Genomic DNA, 22,076 nt, shown 5'->3' with positions numbered 1-22,076 from the left:
AATGTGGAGGTTAGATGAATAGGAAGCAATGGTCTGGGACCATTTAGATACAGTTGGTTAATGGATTTGTTTTTGGGGGGCGATGTGGGGGAGGTTGGCAAGGCATTAAGGATTAAGTGAGTTGTCCAGGGTCACATAGCTAAGTAGTGTTAAGTGTCTGGGGCCGGATTTGAATTCAGGTCCTTCTGATTCCAAGGCTGGTGCTCTACTCATTGCACCATCTAGCTGCCCTTGGTTAATAAGTTTGTATTCATTCCCCAAAGTCACCTCTAGGATGGAGTTCCAATGCTGAGTTGGTTAGGTCACCTGGACAGGAAGGCAAAGTTTCAGGTCCAGAGAGGAGGAGGGTGCTGTTCAGGTGAGTGTGGGAGAAGAGTGGCAGTGGCAAAGTCAATGGCAAGATATGTCAAGATGCCATTCAATCTTCTCACATTTTCAAGTGAGAGGAAATTCTTTAGCTCCTAAGACAACAGAATAGCTTTTATTACCTTCTTACAAATTGTCATTAACTCTTATAACTATGATCCTAAATTCTAGGATTATTCCAGAGGCTCTGAATATTTGTGTCTAGACTGAGGTGGACTAACGAGCCAGCAATCATTCTGAAGCAGTCTTTGTTAAGAAGGTTGCTGTTCCTCAGAGACACCCAGAGAAAGAGTTTATTTCTGAATTTGGTCCAGACTTCCTAGAACTTCCCTTGATTCCTTTAGAAACCTAATCATGAAATTAAAATTAGGGTGCAAATTTTGGTCTTGATAATTCAACTGGAGAATTGAAATTTCTTTAGTACAACTTTGAAGTGGACCTTTCTGGATTCTGCACTCAGTGCACAGATGGTTATGAGCCTTTTCAGCCATTTATAGATTGAGGGATTTAGATCAGAAATGCTGGGTTGTTGAGTTACAATGGTGAGATTGTAGATGATAAACATTTCTTGATGTGGCTAACTGCTGTAAAAGTAGTGTTTTTTCCCCTGCTCTTAGGTGAGACTTTAGAAAATTAATAATTATTATGATATCATTTTTATTGGTACAGTCTTCAGAAATCTTTAGTATCATCACTTTAAAAAAATTACCTGTATTTTTTTCCTCTTTAGGATGACATTCACATGTTCATTTTGCAAATTTCGAACATTTGAAGAAAAAGAAATTGAACTTCATCTGGAAAGTTCTTTTCATAAGGAAACCTTAGATTATATTCAGAAACAAACAAAATTTGATAAAATAGTTATGGAATTTTTGCACGTAAGTAGCTTTTTTCTTAGTTATGAACATTTCTTCCCTGATTATTAGCATTCATATAAATAGTGTTGAACTAATAATCAGGATGTGGAATTCTAAAAAAGCATACATATGATCAGTACTTTCAGGATATTAGGTATTGAGTGTTTGTTAGAAGATCAGAAATTAAAGATCAATGTAAAGCAAGAGGAAAGAACATGCTGGAGAGTAAACAGGAAGCTATGCCTTGTCATTCTATTAATCAAGCCTTTATTAAGTGCCTACTGTATTTGTATCATTGTGCTATTTGATGGGGATAGCAATAGATAAACAAAAGTGTTTCAATATTTAAGAAACTGCCAAAGTGTATACTTAACATATCCAAAGATTAAACTGGAAGGTAAGAAAAAAAAGTTTGTAATGATAGTCCATTTATTGGAAAATTTGCTTTGAGTAAGGAAAGTAGAAGATGCTAGCTGAATTATCTGTTCCATTTAACTGGGCCTAAATATCAGCCCTTCCCATAAACTGCTTCCACAGAGGTTGAACCTGTTTCATGGTGATACACTACAGTACTGATAGCAATCGTTTATCTTCTCAAGGGTCTTTATATAGTGTTTTCCCCTTGTCATTTCTTTGGGCACGTGGCCTGACAATTGACCAGGTGTTGGAAACAGCTCTTAATTCCATGAATCTTGGCATTTCTGGAATAGAAAGTGTATGCAGTATTTGGTGAGTGAATCTTTGGTAGTAAAGAACATTGGACTATAGCAAGAGCTTCCTTTGGAGAGACAAGTAAACTTAATTCTAATTATGAAATTGCTTTGCTAGTATATATTGCATGTGACAGCCCTATGCTTTTGCTGCTTGCCCATTGGACTTTAGGTAAGAAGTCATGAAAAAGTGTGGATATCATCCCTTGCAGTATGGGTTTCACTTTGCCTATATATTTCCATAATGGGATATTATATGTTTCTGATTCCATTGTCCTTTCGAGTGGCCACTTCTCTAACTTGGCAGATAACTTGCAGTGCCCCTCTACTGGTTAGTGTCAACTTGAAGACTTGAGGATAGGCTTGACCCAATTTGGGATGCTGGACTTATTCGGTAGTAAACAGTTATGTCTTATCACCAGCCTCTTTGTGAGGCTTTTATGCCCCTGCCTCAAAGGTTGTGTAGTCTCAAAAGTTTTCCAAAACAAATACAAAATTAGTCTAGAACTTGTTACTGTATCTTTTGTAACTTTTTCCATTCCTATAAGCTTCCTCCCCCCCATATTTCTTTCATTTAAAATATATGAACTTAACCAAACCGTAGGTAATTTTGTTAGCTTATTAGGTAGAACCTAAATTTAAATTATTTGTATCTAAAGCAGGGCTTTAGGAAATAAAACTTATTTCATTTGCAACCCCTTTTGCCTGAGAAATTTTTACACAACTCCAGGTATAAAGGTATATAAAATAGGTATGCAGACCAGACATTTACTGATCATAAATTATAAAGAAATTTAGTTTAAAACAATTCTTTGGTATACATATAAGTTTACTGTTTACAAAAAGAATTGTAAAGTACTGAAGGGTAAAAGCATTAGAAAGTATATTTTTTGCAGGGTTATCAGAAAAAGTAGCCCCTCAGTATTTTGAATGTCTACCCTATCTGTAGTTCATAGGCATTGAGGGGATTAGAACAGAAATAGAAAATGGAATCCAGATCTTCTTATTTGGCTTAAGAGAAAAGATAAATGCACTGAAAGAGATAAGATAGATAAGTGTAAGTTATGACTGGGCTAAAATGAGTGATTTTAGATAGATAGAATAAAGCTGAAAGAAATAGAAGAATTCTTGGCATGAAATGACCACGGAATGAAAACTTGGGACTTAAGGAGTTGGTTAGTGTAATGACCGCGTATTTAAAATCAGCCAGAGTCAGGAATTCAGGTTAAGGGGAAAATCTTCAATATTTATTGAAGTGAAGAGGTGAATAAAGATTGCAATAGCAAATATAGGCAAGAAAGATTGCGATAGCAAATATAGGCAGTTGCGACAGGAAGCCAGCTAAGAGAGAGAGATGCGAGCCGAGCCAACCATGGCAATGGCCATCCCAAAAGTCTCTCCTCCCCTTCCTTTTCCACTCCCCTGCCTCCACCCACCAAAATCGTCATTTCCTATACAACACATCAGGACTTGCACAAAGAGTGGGTGGGGCCATTCTTTCTCCAGGCTTATATATTAATAGAGTATGGTCCAATTACTATTTAGCCTCATGTGCTTGGGACCTCAGTGCATCAACTCAAGCCTCAGCCCATTACAGGTTAGACTTTTGAGAGAAAAAAGAGTCATGCAGTAACTGAGACATTTAGCATGCTCATTGCTGTCCCCATCTCACTCTCCATTGGCGTCTTACTCCTCAGTACATTTTGCCTCTCCCATGTTTTCTCTAGCTTAGATCTTTCTTACCTCCTCTTTGAAGCTTCATTTAACTACTCCAGCGTTGGCTTTCCATTTAAAAACAACAGTAATGGGGCAGCTAGGTGACATGGTGCTCTCTCTACTCTATCCCGACTCCAGGTCAGGAGGACCAGTGTCCAAATCCAGCCTCAGATATTTGACAGTTACTGACTCTGTGACCCTGGGCAAGTCACTTAACCCCAATTGCCTCACACCAACAACAAAATAAAAACACCACCACCAAAACAAAAATTCCTTCTAATTTGTAATCCATTCAGTATAACTTTGTGGTTATCATTAGGTAATTGTATCCTTGATGATCCTATACATTTCTTGTCTTTTTTTTTTTTTTTAATAGCCTTTTATTTACAAGTTATATGCATGGGTTTACAGCATTGACAATTGCCAAACCTTTTGTTCCAATTTTTCCCCTCCTTCCCCCCACCCCCTCCCCTAGATGGCAGGATGACCAGTAGAGGTTAAATATATCCTATACATTTCTTGAGCTTCAGAACCATTTTGTACACTGTTCAATTTAGAGACAGGAATGAGTGATCTGGAATTCCTCCTCTGCATGGTTTAGCATTGTCACTGTGCCCAGGTCCCTTATGCTGTCTGAGTCTCAGTTTATTCTTTGAAGTGGAGATGATAATACCTATCCACCTCTCTCAGAAGACTGATGTTAAATGCTTTGTAAATCTTAAATGTTAGCTGTGAGATTTATATTATTGGATCTTGTTTCTTATTTTGTTCTTTTTAGGAATGTATGGTGAATAAATTCAAGAAGACATCAATGCGTAAACAGCAGACAATTAATGATTCAGATGCTGTTAAAGCAGTTGAGAAAGATGTAATGGAAGGTAGGTATTTTCTTACCAATTGTGTTTTCTAAATTGCTTGTTAAAAGTGTTTGATAAACTTGATACTTCTTGTGCTCCTTTTCTCTCTTTTGCTTTATATTCAAAATTCATTCATGTTTCAATTTTTAAAAAGAACATTGGAACAGAGTCCTTTTCATCTAATTAGGAGCAAGATTCAGAATGAGAAGAGAAAAAAATATTGTAGAGATCTTTATTAGATATATTTGATTTTCATATCTCCAGTATGCAAATATTGGAGTATTTTGCAAAATGGCCTTAAAAATATTTTAAGAAAAATTTATTGAAATGTCCCTAGATAAGTTCAAAATATTCAAATTCAAAATAGGGATAAAGAAGTAAGAAGAATGAACAAGCATGGTGAATCATTAATTTTATGTTATATATGCTGCAAGCACCAAAGATGTCTATACATGACTTTAACACCCTTACCACCCTTTACTCCTGATTCTTTTTGGTCTTGGTGAATTTAACTTGTTTATTGTTCTTACTGTGTAATTATAGTTGTAGAGTATCATTATTCTTTTGGTTCTGTTTTATATTGTATCTTATCTTGTAATTTTTTCCCATAATTATTTTGGAAAAAAAATTTTTTTTAATGGGATAATGATATAAACATCATGGCTTGTTCTGCCCTTCTCCAGTGCCTGGATGCTTAGTTTTTGGCTTGTTACTACTTCTTGTAGTATTGAGTTCTACTACTTGCCATGCTTTTATATCGACATTTCTTCTCTTTCCCTTCCGCCTTCCCCCTACACCCCCTTGTCCCCCCATCCTTTGTCATAAGTTTGTAGTTATATAGTCCCGGACCATGGGATCATTGGTTTAAAGGGAATGTATATTGTTATGGTGCTCAGCATATGATTTCAAATTATTTAACACAGGGAATGAACTAATTCACAACTTCCCCTGTAGTTTTTTTTTTTTTTTTTAAACCACAGTTGCCCTCCTTTGTTGTCTTTTCCAGTTTGATGGCTATCAAATCAAATAAGAATTTTATTTTACATTTCTCTCATTTATAGAAATTTTTGGACTTTTTGATGTGATTATTGGTAATATATGGGTTTCTAGAACTGCCTTTTCATTTCCCTGTGGTATAGTGAGATAAGAGCACTGGATTTGGAGTCAGATGACCTGGGTTCAAGTCCTGGCTCTCTCCCACTTTGTGACCTTGGGTTAAGTTGTTCATTGCCCTGAATTTTTATTTCCTTACGTATAAAGTGAGGTGATTGAACTAGATTGCCTTACCTTTCTGAGTTCTTAGAGCAATAATTATATGAGCCTTTAAGGCACATGTTTATGAAAGAATGACTCTTATTCTTACCAATTAGTCACTTAGAAACTTTGAATTTTAGATTTTTATCAGAAATGTTTGATGCAAATTCTTTTTTTATATTTTTCTTTTTTCTTTTTCTGTTCAGTCTATTTTACCTTTTATTTTCTCTTAAGTATTGCCTTGTTGAAAGACTTTATTTCCCTCTCCTCCCTTTAAAAAAATATCCTTTATTAATGTAACTAGTGCTTCTCTATATAATTCTCTCCTCAGCAAATTATGAATATTTTAAAGTCTTAACAAATCTTTTTAGGTTTGATTTCTAAAATTTTTTTTAATGTTCCAATAATAAATGTTTTGGTAATCTAAATGCTGCCACTTTATCATCTTTTAAATTGAACTTTTGATTAAAAATAAATTTATTAGAACTTGGACTCTTTTCAAATGAAAGAAATGACTTATTTTTCTAGTTCTGTTATTCTAAATAATTAAATTAGATCACGGGTTCTTAACCTTTTTTGTCTCATGGACCTCTCTGGCCTTCTAGTGAAGTTCATGGACTCCTTTTCAGAACAGTGTTTTTAAATGCATAAAATAAAATGTAAAGGATACAGAGGAAAGTAATTATATCAAAATACACATCAGAAAACATTTAAAAAGAGACAAGTTCATATACCTTAGATAAAGGATCTTGAATTAGATGATTATCATTTTTTGCACTTAGCATTTAAACATAAAGGAAGGATTTTTTTCCTTAACAAATGCCAATTTGGTCTTGGGTCTCTTAAGAGTCAATGTTACTCATATTAGGGGTAAGAGAATTTTTTTTTTTTTTTTTGAGGAGAGCTTAAGACTACCAGATAGTCAGAAATGAGATGGTTTATTCTGGAAGGAAGTTTTGTCTTTTCTGGGATGGGAGAGATGCTACATGAGGAATTGGGAGGGTGTTCCAGGTGAGACATTGGAGCCCTAATAGAATTCTCTTTTGCGCTTGCCTTCAATTTATCCTTTCTTTTCTCTCCTGAATCCTGCTTCAGAGAAGCTCCTCATCTCCTTTCACTTCAGTATTTAGTCTTTCTCTCTTTGTCTCTTTCTCCTTCTCCTTTGAAATTAATGTGAGTCGCTTAAGAGCTCACCATATACCTTTTTTTTTTTTTTTTAAGTAGGGAAATTAGATTGTAGGAACATCAGTGCTTTTATCTATGATCCATGATATTGGGTCAGTCCCACTTAATCTTTCCACATTGTCTTGAGTTGTTTCATAACGACACCGTAGAGAATTGTGTAATAAGGCAGGGTTGTCCATTGTTAACATCATTTTTAAGTTCCTTATGTAACCCCAAACATGCTTAACTCCTTTTTCTAACTCATTGTTGCTCTATTGTTTATGAATTTATATCAATGGTTGTTAATCCTATTTTAGTTTGTTTTTGTTCTTTTTGGATAACATTGCCCTTGCTAGATGATATCATGGAATTTGATGAATTTATGTTCACCCTATCCATTTCCTTCATGCTTTTATGCAGTTTGATAGTTTTTCTTCTTGACCTCTAGCTTTTCAAATTTAAGCTTTGTAGGGGTTTTGTGGTGTTGTTGTTGTTTTTTTTTTTTTTTGTCCACTTTATCCTCTTATATTTTTGGATAACTTTTTTCTGCCCTTCATTGATTGTAATGTGGGAACGAAATGACAAAAGCTGATTTGTGTGAGGTATCTTATATAGAGAAAATGTTTATATAAGTCCTGCTCATTTCTGATGTGTATGTTCTTTAATCAACATAGTGGTTTCTTATATTTATTGAAATAAGTCTTACACATGATTTTGTCTACTACTCTCAAGGCAGCATTTTAATGTTGCACTGTGAGTTATTAATTCTCTTTAATAGTTGAATGTATTTTTTAGGGGTTACTGCAGATGACCACATGATGAAAGTAGAGACTGTACACTGCAATGCTTGCAGTGTGTATGTACCTGCCTTACACAGTTCGGTTCAACAGCACTTAAAATCTCCTGACCATGCCAAGGGGAAACAAGTATGTTTGAATCTAGTCTAGTAAACCATTGACTTCTCTTGCATTTGTGCTACTAAGGGCTAATGGTGCTTCCTGGGTCACTACCTCTGAACTAGTTTCACATTGATCCCTGTAAATATCTTCACGTGTTTGCATCTGAAAGGATACTCAGATTTGTAATTTTTAAAATAGCAATTAATGGTTTGAGACTTACACTTAAGAAAAAGAAAAATAAATTATGTTAAAATCATTACATTTTCTCTGTGACTAAAATAGCCACATATCCTAAAAATATCCCTTCATTGAGAGAGTAAAAACTTACCAAATTTTTAACTGACTGGTGACCAATAGGCAGGGAAAACTTGTTAAAAGGAGAAAAAGCATTAGGGTTATTAGACAGTTGATTATTATATCATCTTTGAAAATTTGAGTTACATTCTTATTGAAATAGTTTTACTTCAACTCTACTGGTCTAACATTGTCATGTTTGTATTTCATGAAGTGTCATTTTAAGATCAATAAAAGTCATAGGATTTTGTGGTTTTGAGCTGGGGAGCAAGGGACTCAGAAAACTCTGTCCCAGGTATAAAAAAATTTAAAACATCTCTTTTTGCTTTGTAGTAGAACATACTTTGAGGTTATATATAAATATTTTCACACTGATTCTCAGGGATAAGACCTAAAATATCAGTGTACCCACATTTTATTCTGTAAATTTCAGTTTTACTATTCTTGTTCTGGCCACCATCCCTTCTTATCTCTTTGCCTTTTCCCATCTTCCCTGTTCTATCTTTTTGTCACTGGTATCTTTAAACCTTAATTTTTATACCTATAGCTAATTTTAGAATGATTGTAGCTTTGTTGAAAACTATTGCTGACTTTTAATAATAAAATATAAACAGAAAAACACAGAAAAAGAAAAGAAGAATTAAAAAGCAAGGTGGGGAAATGAATTTATGTCAATGGTTGTTAATTCTGTTTTAGTTTGTTTTTGTTCTTTTTGGATAACATTGCGCATTGATTTGGAGAACATTATTGAGGGCACAAAAATCCTGTTACAGCTGTCATCTCTCAAGATGAGTCATCATAAGGCTCTGTTACTGAAACAGTATCAGAAATGTCACAAAAATTTATTTTTAATAATTAAAATAAAACAAATCCTAGTCAGAAGTAAGACATATTTATAGAAGGTAATAAATGATTATTGGGTTTTACTGTCGTATATTCAGATAAAAAAACTTAAAATTATTGAAATACTGTAGATGAATAATTAGGTAGCCAGTAGACTTTGTCAGCAATTTTCTGATGGTACAGGAAATGAATGATTTGAATAAAAGACTTGTGAATTTTAATATCTGCATGTGGATTAACCCCTTAAGTATCTATTGTTTTTTTCTTTTTGTAGGCTTATAGGGAACAAATAAAAAGAGAGAGCATCTTAACAGCTACCAGTATCTTGAATAATCCAATTGTAAAAGCACGGTATGAACTTTTTGTTAAGGTAAGATTTTGAACACATTTTCCAAGTGTTGATATAATGTTGTGATACTTATATTGCTATATTGTCCACAGTTCCCATCTTTAGATTTAGTAAATGATATCAGGCATTTATACTGAATGTTTTGTGTATAAACCTAGATACATAACTGTTTTCCTGTTAGTAAACAGTTTTGTATACTTGGATGTTGCTGGGTATTACTTTACACTTTACCACTAAACACATGAAGTATAAGTAATTGCTTCAGAAATGAAAAACCTTGGGTTACCCCAGAAGAGTAATACTTTGTGAAGAGAGATCCCCTTTTTCAGAAAGTCATTTGAGGTAACAGAAAATTAAAAAAAAAAAAGTTCAGTAAAGCTCAACTAAATTTAAAGGATTAAATAAGAGAATGTATGTATAGTGCTTTGCTAATCTTAAATTGCATATAGATGTTTGCTGTTATTGTTTTTGTAGTTGATATCATCTAGTCTACCCAAAGTATAAAGCCCTGGTAATGACATTCCTAGTGAAGTGTTCATATACCTCATTTTCTATTCTTTAAGCCAGACATCCCCATTTCTTTAAGCAAATTATTTTGTGATTTGTCTTCTACCAATTTATTTTCATCTGGTTCAACTCTGGATCCACTGAAGCTCTGTGTCCTTTGTAAAATGGATCCAGATCAGGACACAGTTCTTTAGGTATGGTTTTACCCAGACATCTTTTTCTCTGTAAGCTATGCTTCCCAGTAAGGAAAATTTAGATGCAGTTAACATTTTTGCCTACCACATGACAATGCCGACTCATAATTGAACTTGAAATTTCCTAAAATTGAATTGGCTTCTAGAAGCAACTTGCCCATCTTATATTAGAAGAATTGATTTTTGAATGAGCTTCAAGACTTTATCTTCCTATTAAATCTTAGACTTTTGATATCTTGCTTTATCATCCTGTGTATTAGCTATCTTTCTCCATTTGAGAGGCAATTAGGGTTTAGAGGAGAGTGTGGAAAAAAATTGTAAAAGTTGCTATAGGAAGTGTCATGTCAATTCCTAAATTATGATATTGACAGACTAATTAGGCAGTCTTATTTTCTATTCTCTGTCCTTTTTGTCATTGTCTCGATTTTTGTAAATTTTATTGTATTATGTCTTTTAGATGAAAATTTTGGGTGAATAAATATTCAAGAGTAAATTGTTTGCTGTAATGTTATGTAAATTATCTAGGTGATAGTGTAATATGGTTGATATTTTAAACAAAATTAAGTAAAGGCACAAATGCAGGTATTCTTAGGGAATACTCTCAACTTCTTATGGCAAAAAGGAATCATAGAATCTAATAGGAAAAATGATTGAGCTTCCAAATTATTTTGAAGGATATCAACAAGTTATTTGATAGAATGCATTTCTATTTGCATTTTTTTTTCCATTCAGTAGAGGGACAGGAGAACAGAGTAGTACCTACTCTGAAGTGGCTGGGCATTGTGGGCCTTTTCTGGGTTTCCCAGCAGAAATCTCTCAGTCTTGGTGACATTAAGGACTGAGTCCCACCTACTCTTAAATATTCTTACAGTAGAATTGTAGACTGGATGGGTAGAATTGAATTCCTGCTGAAATAAAATCCTACTTTTAGTCTAAGCAATGTAGTCATTTGTATTCTAGGTTTCTTTCAAGTTCCAATTATCTAGGAGTTGGTAATTTTTTTTTTTTTTTTTTTTGCTGTGAAGTAGGAGAGTAGCTCTGAATTAGTACTTCAGTATATAATGGAAAGTTACCTCCTTAGACTACTAAATTAAGTAAATGAAATTGGCTAAGTCTTAAATTTTGCTCAAGTCACTTTTGAGTTGTTAAAATGGCACGTTCTGTTTAATATATCAGATCACTTGCTGTCTTGGGGAAGGGAGGTTGGTAAAATAAGGAGAAAAATTTGGAATACAAAGTCTTACAAAAAATGAAATGTAAGAAATTCTCTTTACATGTATTTGGAAAAATAAAATGCTATTGAGCAGAAAAAAATGTCTCATTCATTTTGTAAATATTTTATTGTTTTGATAATTGTTTTTATTCCATTGTTACTAATTGAGAAATCCAGATTTTGTATTTGCCATAAATTTTTAGTAATGTGAAAATTATGAAACTTGAAACATTCAGCTGAAGTTTTAAGCAGCCTTATAAAATATATTGACTAATTAGAAGCTTACATTCAATTATTCTTTAAAATTATTGACTGTTTTTTAACAAAAATTATTCAAATATAACAAAAAATTACTTCACATGGGTGCTTGTAGTATCTCATTAGAAAGGAAGCATAGGCTGTAGGGAAGTGGAAAATAAGGCAGTTTTAAGTAGTTTTATAAATCTCCTTGGTTACTCTATATTGATAGAAGACAGGATAAAAGATACAAACATGCCTTCTTTAGACTAGTCATCATAGTAGATCAGATGCATCTATAATTTTAGTGTTCAGAGTGCTTTCTTGGAATTTATGTCATTTAAAATGAATATATCACAAATTATTATTTTGGTTTCAGGGTAAGAATTCTTTTGAGATTCCAGATCAATGTCAGGAGCAACAGGGAGAAGAATTTGAGGAGGAAGAAGAAAAGATTGATGAGCCTGTGGAGGAAGAAGTAGTAGAAGAGGTGGGAGTAGAAGAAGAAGAAGAGGAGGGAACAGAACAACAAGTTGATTTCAATATTGAACAGACTGAAGAAAATTAACTACATGAAGAATTAGATGTAGCATTTTTTCATCCAGAATTGGCTTGTATAAAATGAGTTAACATTCTGTACATTCATTCCATGATCTTTAAATATCAATATATAAATTCAAAATGTTTGTTTTAAAGAAATGAAGGTGAGACTATTTTAGTGAGGCTTTTGTAGCAATAAAATTTAGTTCTGATAATTTGTATAATTTTTTTTTTTTTTTTTACTTTATGGAGACTGAGATGTGTAGTATTAATATGTCTAGTATAATCATTTTATTAAAAGTGCTGCTCATGAAAGTAAATATTCAGAATGTATAAAAAACTTTTTGAATAATTACTATTTGGAGAGATGAAAGGGCCAGAACTTTTTAAATTAAGTGTGGCTATTTTAAGACTGCATTGCTCAATGTATGCTAGTTTGTGTTAGGGTATATACTTCCTAGCCTTTTTGTGAACCTATGTATAAATTTATAGCAGCATATGTTTTCTAGAAACTTTTCCCAAAGTAACAATTTTAGATCTAATGAAATTTATCAATGGAGTATTTTTAAAATCAGAATTGTGTGGCTTCAGTGTTCAGATATTGGGGGAAAAAAAGGTGGAGAGAATTTTACTTGTTTCAGTAATCAAATTTTTGACAATATGGATTTTTCCAAATTTCACTTTAACCAGCATATAAAACTGGTTTTGAATATCTTTCTGATCTCTTTAAAGGTTTTTAAGTTTTTTTGTGTGTGCCAAGCCTTGATTTCTTTTGATTGTATGTTTAAATATAGAATTGTATCATAGCTATTGTGCATTTGTCATGTCTCTTAATGACTGACACAATTAAGAATCAAACTGTCATGTTTTTGTGAGTATCATTTCTTTGGAATAAATAATCACTAAGTTTTAAAAAGATGTTCTTATCATCACTTTCTTAAAAATAACTGTGGTTAAGTAATGGTGGAATTTCTTAAATTCTTTCTTTTAAACATTTTTTTTCCTTCCCTTTCATACTTACTTTAATGGTAAGTAAATTAGAATGTAACTATTCATAATTGTTCATTATTGTTTGTATTGAAAAATTATCACTGGTTTGTTTCTAAATGCATGTTTTCTCCATTAAAATTAATATTTTTATTTTGGAGATAAGAGTTCTCATTTCCTCCCTCCCACCCCCCAGATATGAAATATTTTGGATTTGGGGTGCACTTAAGGAGACAGTAATGAAAGATGTGTGTGTCATAGGGGATTGAATTGAGGTCTGGAAGATTCGAATTAAAATCTGAGCTGTGACGCTCGTCCCGTCTGTAACCAGGGACAAGTTATTTGGTCTCTATAACCTTTAGATATTTCTAAGATTCTCAGATGGAGATATATGCAACATAGATGGAAGACTTTTCCACATGAAAGAAATAACAGGTCTGTGAAGTATTTTAACTCCTTTAGCACATTCAGTTCCATCAGTTGTAACTAGGAGGTGAAAGTTTCTTCAGAGCTAAAGATCCATGAGTTGCCCTTTCTGTGTGTGTCTGTTAGATGCATCACCATACTTTGTTATCCTTTTAGTATCAACTGAGTCCTGCTAGACAGCTGCAATGTAGGTTCTCATGAGAAATATCTTTAGGCTTTTTGTTAAAATTTATCTTAAATGTTTATCTTTGTTTGCATTATTAAAAGTATTAAAGCTTTTTTGCAGCCTTTTCAGGTTGGTGGAATAAAAAAACTTTTATGGGATAGAATAAGAATAAGAATATTTGAGAATAAAAAAGTAGTGAAGAACATATTGACTGTCCAGTACTAAATCAGCAATTCTTTTTTGTTTGTTTCCCCAGTATTAATTAAATGGGTCCATATATAGATGATTTTTAGGATGCAGAGCTACCTAGAATTGTGAAAAGCTGGGAGTGCTTAGTAAATGTTTAAGGATAAATGTTTAAAGTAAAAAGAATAACCCTTGAAGTACAACATCTGGAAGGCTACTTCTGGAAAAATAGAAAATGTTAGCATTCTTATAAAGAAAATGGATGATCATTTGCAAATATGAAATGTTTGTTTTCCAAGACTTTTCAGTTTTTCTTTAAATTCAGCTGGGCTTTATTTGATAGATTACCAATGGACTAACCAGTTATTGTTAGGTCTCTTTTATTGGCCTTGATGTTCTTGTATTAGTTCTATTTGTGGGTAAAGATTTTTCTGACTTTTTGGCCTTTTAGGCTTACCAAAAGGTTACCAAAAATATGCACAACTGGCTCTATAATCCCAGTAGTGAAGAGTCCCTTCTCAGGGGCAGATTATAAATCCATCCACATTTTTTCATCCTGAGTAGTTTTTGAACATTTCTTTCCATAGATTTATCCAATGCCTTCTTTTTCTTTCAATATGTCACAGACAATAGGGCTCTCAGTTTGATATCCCTTTTTCATATATTTTCAGTCACATATGTCCTTGATGAGATCTTTTATGTCACTTTTGGTACACAAGTCACTGCTGATAATATTCTGTAAGTTTGCTTTAACCTGCCCTACATCTTCTGTTCCTCATTTGTTCACTCGCAATTTTTCTTGTTATGAGATGGGGTTGTTCTTAGATTTGCAGTTATGTAGGACGTAGATTTGAATGTATCTGGGACCTGTCTGTAATGTAATTGTTTTGGATACTTCTTTTATTCATACATATTATGACCCCTCTATGAACTAATAAATGGTTGTAGAGAATTCATGTGGTTGAAGAATTCATAAACCAGGACTTAGTTTGATGATAAGCCTACTTAAGGAACATTGGTGTTTTTTTCTTTTAAGTTTGTGTTACTAGACACACATATCTACATCTGTTGCTATATGTAGACAAATATGTATCTTTTCAAAGCAAGAAAACCACTTCTTTTTGAGTGGCATCAATGTACACTGCCATCACAGATTGTTTCTGCTAGCTTTGATGGGACAGAAACCATTCTCTTCAGTATACTTTGGTGACATTATATATGTACTACTATATTATATTTTTATTGTATTGGTTTGTAAATGTAACATTGTATGTGTATTGTTATGTCATTATCTTGTTTCTTCCCACTTTATTCACTTAAATCTTTCTGAGATCATCTCTGAGGTTATCTCTTTTTCTCTGATTATCTCAGATGATTATCTGAGATTATCCTCTATAAATGAGGATATATTACCTATTTTATATATAAAATGATTATAAAGGGGATCCTGCTCTGAAAACCTTAGTGCCTCTTTTCATGATATCACAATTAGATGCTTTTTTTCATAATTACTTACTTTAAAGAATCTCATTGGGGTCGACTGAGGTAGGTGGGGGTTTACTTGCCCAGGGTCATGCAGTTAGTAAATGTTAAGTGTCTAAGGTCAAATTTGAAATTGGGACCTCCTGGCTTCAGGGAAGGTGCCATTTAACTGACCCTTAAGAATAGTTTTTTGAAATTTTGTTATATTCAGGCTCAGAATTTTTAGAATTGATTGGTTTTTATAAAGTTCATACTTCCCCCCTTCCCCCCATTCTCTTGGATTTATGGGTATTAATGTGTAGAGGGCTGAAACTCTTGAGTCCTTGCACTGAGGTCAGGTCAAGCACTTAGGGCTAATTACTGATTGAACAATACTCTGTGGGCACATGCTTGGAAAATGGTCTTTCCCACTATCCTGTGCTGGCTCAATGATTGGTGTATACAGAGGATTGTAGGAAGGACTAGGGGGTGGAGTATGACAAGCCAGAGTCACTATTGCAGTGCACAAGGAAGAAGGTGATTGTGAAGATTCTCTTCCATCCCCTTCACTTCTACCCCTAAAGACTAAGAATAAAGACTAAGAACTTTTGCTTATCCTGACTCCAGCTGATTCTGAGGTATCCTGGGTGCTAGCGCGGTCGTCAGTAATGTACTTGACTGTTTTTAGATGCACTCTCTTCAATGATATAGAATCTTTAACATTTATTATGGTCTAACTTCCTCAGATTCACAAAAAACTGTTTTCAGGAAATTGTTTTCAAACCATACCCATTATTCTTAGGGAAATTAAATAGAAACCAGTGTTGATTTTCTTGGTTCACCTAAACTGTGTTTGTGATGTTTCTAAGCTCTAAATGGTCTTTTATACTTTAGTCTTCTTAATCCTACCTTGTCTGAAATCATTCTAGAAATTTCATGAACACAATGTTAACTAATATTTACTGTAGAAAGAAGTATTTGATTAGTAAATGTGTTACTACTTGTTAATTGCTTTGCCAGACACATAAATTTGCTTTCAAGCTTTTTCTCCTGTTCACTTAAAATCAAATTTAAATTCATTTTCAACTCTCTAGGTAAAATCATATGAAATATAATTTGCCTCCATATGAAATTAAATGTTGCCTGTTTTTATATTTCATCGTGAATGCTGACCTTATTGTTTGATTATATTTATAGATACCTTAAAATATTAATTTTTGATACACTTTCCAATAAACATAAAAATATCATTGCCAACTGTATTCCCCCCAAACTCTTAAGCAAAAGCACCTAATACAGTGATAATGGATTAAATGTTTATTTTTTCCTTTTGTTGTTTACTTTAAGATTGTGTTGCTTTATCTTATATTTTTTGTGACCTTATTTTAATTACTCTTTCTTCTGTAAGGTTTTGCAGTGGTCTTTGGTTAAAAGTCAGACAGTGATTGGTATCACCACTTGACATGTGAGTGTCCTGAGTACATCTGATTCAGAAACTGAGTTTGAGATTTTTCTCCTTTGCATCAGAATTTCCCAAATAGCATTGATAATTGTCAATCAGAAGATTCAAGTTCTCCAAGTTCACCAAACCTCAAAAGGTTGACTCACTTTACTCAGTTGGGATTTGAATTGCTTGTCAGGGCTCGGGTCACTATCATTGTTAAGTGGCAGATATCTTCCTGAAAATCCCTTGCATCTTTCTTTGTAATATAAAGTTCAGGTTCTGCAAAAATAGAATGTTGTTTTTTAATAAGTGTTAAATTTATTCTTTAGAGAATTTGCCAAGATGTCCTATTGCTCCTGGAGGATTCCCTTGACACCATACTTTGCATTTTCTTTTGCATAATGCCTCCAAATTTAGAATCACTGCATTCCCAGTTGTCTAGCTTCTGTATCCTTGGTTTAGTACTGTGAAATGCTCTTAAATCTCCTTTTTTTTCTAGTAGGTTTGGGCTACAGTTGGGACACGGCAGTAAGATCCCTGATACATAATTCCAGAGAGCCACTAAAAGTGAACACATAGACCAATCCAGAGTGGAAACTGCAGGTAAAGTGATGAAACTGGCACCATGTGGTGTCCTCAAGAGGTAGTCATGTAATATTTTCTATTTATATTCTTTGTGAAACTTTTTGCAAGTTAGAAATTTCTTATAGAGAATGGACATCCCTTACTCGGTGATGGTGAACATTTGACTGTGTTTGACACTGAGCAGGAGTGGACCACATCTGGAATAGCATCCACAATTTCTGTTGAAGCATGAACTTTTATGATCTGAGAGGGCCACCACCTTCATAATATTTCTAATTAAATGATGTTTTCTTAAGATGAAATTTGATGGCAAATGTAACTGAAAGCATGAAACATTGATCTAAGGTATGAATACAATGTAATGAAATATGTCTTTTTTTCCTACTGTCAGATTAGCATTAGGAAACTTTAATTGTTATTCATTCAACCAAATAAAATGAATTATCAGTCTATTAAATTACAGTGTTATTTTTCTCTCATATAATGTGTAATTTCTTGTTATAAATACATCTTCAAGGGTAATATGGAATGAATTTTGAATTGGTGGGTTGCCTTTTGATTTGGTAAAGTATACAACCTGATTACAAAAATTCTTTTTTCAAAGTTAGGTATTTTTGCAGGGCCACTACAGTACTGTGTATGGATATATAATGCATATTTAATTATGTTTGCATAGTTTTGTGTTGTTGCTTGATTCTCTTTTTCGCCATTTACAGAATCTCAATTTTTATAAACTCAGTAATTGAATCAACTTTTAAAAAAAGTTGAATGTTAATTCAAGGGTCAAAGTGTACCAAATCTCATCTGCTGCTGATTTTTACTGCTTTAAATAAAGGTTTCTTATATTCAAACATGTAAAAATGATTTTTAGGAGTTTGCTCCCCTTTGGTCCAGGCAAATAAGTGAGAATTCTGTCACCTGAAATCAGACTGTTATTTCTTTGCTAATAACTTATATATACAAAACTCATCTCATCTTACTTTCTTTTCCCTTAGACTTTTCCATTTGAATATCAGACTTAGCTATTTTAAAAGTTATTCACTTCTTTCAGTCATGTCTGACCCTCCCACTGTGACTCCATTTGGGGTTTTCTTGGCAAAGATATTGGAGTGATTTTCCATTTCCTTCTCTGACTAATGTTAAGAATCATGCCTAGGTGAAGGGGCAGGTCAATTCTCCGAGAGCTCCACAGCTGTGAATCATAAACTTGAAGGAGTTGCAAAGCAGCCTTCACAAATGTTCCTTGTGGATTGAGAATGAAATAAATTGGAGGCAAAAAAGAAGAGGAGAGAGGTCAGACAACACAACTGCCTCTCAATGGAGAGGTCAGAGAATAGCAACTGCCTCTCCTTGTATCCTCATCCTCATCCTCATCCTCATCCTCTTCCTCATCATCATCTCCTTCCTTCTTCCTTCTTACTTCTTCCTTCCTTCTTCCTCTTCCTCCTTCTCCTCCTTTTCCTCCTCCTCCTCCTCCTCTTTCCATAAAGAGAACCATTCTACAGGTCTGAATTAGACCTCCAGCAGCTACTGGCAGATGACTCCCATATCACAATAGACTAATTTTACAGAAGAGGAAACTGAAGCAAAGTAGGTGAAGTGACTTGCCCAGGGTCAGTCAGCTAGTCAGTGTCTGAGGCTATATTTGAAATAGAGTACTCTCTTCCAGGATGAAGGGTCTTCCTGACTTCTGATCGCAAAATTCAGGAGGTAACACTTATTCTAAACCTTTCTCCTTTTCATTTGCAGTCTACTTCTCAACTTCACTTTTGTCATTCTTGAATTTTTCCTAGTCACAACTTTGGAAGTTTTAAATTCATCACTCTTTTCTATTCCCTTAGATACATGACAATGAAGACCTTTTTTTTTTTTTTGAAATATTTCTTTCCTATCTATTCTCTATTCACATATATATGTATGTATATTTTGTGAGGTAGTAGGGATTAGAAGACTTGTTTAGGATCATATCTAGTAAATGTCAAGTGTCTCAGGCTGGATTTGAATTTGGATCCTTCTGGTTCTATCCACTGTGTTGCTTAGCTGTCCCTCTCTATTTCTTTTATAACCATCTTTGTTCAGTTTTTTTTTTTTTTTTGACATGGAATGAAAATTTGAAATTTGAAGTGACTTTTGATATTATTTAGTAGGATAGCCTGATTTTCAGATGACAAAATTGACATCTATCATGGTTTGCTTGAGGTCATATAGCTGGTTAGTATCAGTGCCAGGATGAGAACAGGAGTTCCTGACTTTAAAATCAAATGTTTTTACCTTCATTTATCCATTTCCTCCTATTACTCGATTCCTGTATATATACCCTTAGCTGACTTTCCCAATGTCAAATTCTCTCCCTCCTGTGTTGTATATTACTGTTAAATATCTTGCAAGGCTACTTTCAGCCTGTTACTCCTAGTTAAAAAAAACAATTAGATGTGGGTAAGGGAGGGATACTTGGAATAACTATCATGATGTAGGAAATAGAAAATATCACTAAAAACTTAATTAGGAAAAAAAAGCCTAGATAAACATAACGATTCCCAGTTATTGTAGTGTTCTGGTTGGTTTTCTGGAGGTCTCTGGACCAGCCTTCGTTTCAGCAGAGTAATCACTACGAGAATAGCCAGGGATAAAGTCCAAATTCTTTATTGTCTCCTTCACAGTCTGTTTCCTTCACCTAGGGCCCAGGCTAGCTTTCTTGAGGCCCTTCAGACGGGCCTTGGTCTCTGGGGGAAGCAGAAGGACAGGTCAGCCCCCACAGTGATGGGAGATGGAATGAATGTCTCTGAGTTTGTCCCAGCTTATATACTCTCTTATAATTACATCATCATAGGTGTGAATCTTGTAGAATAGGTGTCAATCTTGTAGAACTATATTAAGTACTAAGTACATGTACTGAACTAGAGAACTATTAATCACCATGCTCAATTAGATAACCATTGTCTTATCAATTCCACTGAGTTAACACCCTGTTGTAAGAATTTCTCCAGAATTCTGGCCCACTACAGTTATGAGTAATGAGTCCACTGCTGACCTTAAAACTAAACTTTCCAGGACTTCCATAATCTGGGATTTCTTACTTATTCACTATTTTCTACCACTCCATAATATTTAGTCTTTGTTGTGGCTTTACCTCACTGTCCCAAACAGTGAGGGCAACCTTCCAGCCTTTTTCTTGTTCCTGTAATGTCCCCCTTTCCCCCATTTTGGGCAATTTTTGAAAATCTCCCCAGGTATCTTTAGAGGCCTGGTTCAAATCCTGTCACTTCACCATAAAGGCTTTTTAAATGTTTCTAGCCATTAAACCCCTTCTTTTAACTTCATTAACATTTTAACCCTACACCATCTAATTTAGCATTTATTTTATTGTTTATGATTATTCACATCTCAATAGATTGTCCTTTCTTTGAGAGAGAAGTCAACATTTCATTAATCTTTTTGATGGGAGAAATGATGTCAATTTTTGTTCTCAACCTAGATAATTTTTCCCCTGAAAGGGAGGAATGGTGGCAAGTCATTTCCTCTCTCCCCCCCCCCCCCCCCATTATTAGGGAATAATATGATGAAATAAGCTCAGACACTGACTCAAATATTCTTAAATTAGGAAATTTTATATTGAGACTAATTAGTTGATGCCCTTTATGTGTGAAACTATGTCAGTGACTTTTCAAAAGGGTAGTATACAGTATTGGAGTTATTTTAAAGCTTTCTGCATCACATATGAAATGTTACCAGTTCCAATAGCCATTATCAGTTGGTCACTTAAAATCTGTTTCTAATCACTAAATCATGTAGATTCTGAAAATCCACCCCAAATGATCCCATAGGCTCTTTGTATCCCACTTGTGATAATCTCATATTGTTCTGATGAGCCAAACTTGGACACACTGTTAACAACTCTTACGTAGAGTTAGAGACAACCACTATTAGAAAACAATTGGAGAATAACAAAATAGCCTGTTTGTTTAAATTTTTTTTATTTTTAGAATCAATTGTCAGTTTTCAATTTTTTAACAGTAACTTAAAAAAATAAATTTAATGATATTAATAAGTGAGAACTCTCAAGCAGGGCAGATGTTAAAATTCAAATGTAAAAACATTTATTTTTAGTAAAGAACATAAAAGATTGGGGGTAAATTATTTTCCACATCCTTTTGTAGTCCCTTTTCTGTCTGTATATGTATTTTTTTAAAATTGGGTTACTTTGAATATTGTTTTTCTAGTTTCTCATATTATAACTTAATATTTTTATTCATATCTGTGGTTTTTATAGTAATCACAGTATGTTACAGTAATGTATTAACTTATCTAGTGATTTCTCAGTTCTTAGACACATCGATTTCCTCTTTTTAAATTATTACAGGAAGAGTAACTTTCTCTCTCTCTCTCTCTCTCATACACACACACACACACACACACACACACACACACACACACTTCATAGGATCATAGATTTAAAGCTAGAAGATACTTGGAGACCGTTCAGTCCAACCCCTTCACTACAAATTTTTTAATGGATTTCTTTTCTACCTATTAATAAAATCATCAAAATATTAACCTATTTTTATATTAAATATGTTTAAGTTGTATAATTTTTAGTATGAGATATTTTTACTGACTTGTTTTCCCATAAATCTGCCAAATATTGAATTTGTCTGACATGAATTTGAACCTCAAAAATTTTTTTTTGATTTGCATTTATCTTAACTTATAGCTTTAAAAAGATTTTATAGGGAATCTTTTTTTTTCCCCATGCCATAATGCTCTAATAAAAACATCTAAAGCTGTCAGATAAGTGACGCATGTGAAGCAGACAAAGAGTAT

The 22,076-nt window shown here is 33.7% G+C and overlaps 1 protein-coding gene across 2 annotated transcripts in view; it reads left to right on the top strand.

Moving 5' to 3' along the window:
• The window catches only part of LOC127563500 (DBIRD complex subunit ZNF326-like), a 116,209-nt gene extending 103,293 nt beyond the window's left edge, over window positions 1-12,916 (top strand). For both annotated transcript variants that reach the window (XM_052000023.1, XM_052000021.1), the window contains exons 7-11: window positions 1,097-1,244; window positions 4,428-4,527; window positions 7,720-7,850; window positions 9,235-9,330; window positions 11,840-12,916. In XM_052000023.1, coding sequence (XP_051855983.1) covers window positions 1,097-1,244; window positions 4,428-4,527; window positions 7,720-7,850; window positions 9,235-9,330; window positions 11,840-12,028 — 664 coding nt within the window. In that variant the 3' untranslated portion in view covers window positions 12,029-12,916. The remainder of the gene's footprint in view (window positions 1-1,096; window positions 1,245-4,427; window positions 4,528-7,719; window positions 7,851-9,234; window positions 9,331-11,839) is intronic.
• The last annotated feature ends 9,160 nt before the right edge of the window (window positions 12,917-22,076 follow it).

The sequence above is a fragment of the Antechinus flavipes genome, chromosome 4 (genome assembly GCF_016432865.1).
Source record: "Antechinus flavipes isolate AdamAnt ecotype Samford, QLD, Australia chromosome 4, AdamAnt_v2, whole genome shotgun sequence".
In the NCBI taxonomy this organism is placed as follows: domain Eukaryota; kingdom Metazoa; phylum Chordata; class Mammalia; order Dasyuromorphia; family Dasyuridae; genus Antechinus; species Antechinus flavipes.
Note: the sequence above shows the minus strand (reverse complement) of the source record. Positions and strands in the feature narration are given on the sequence as shown.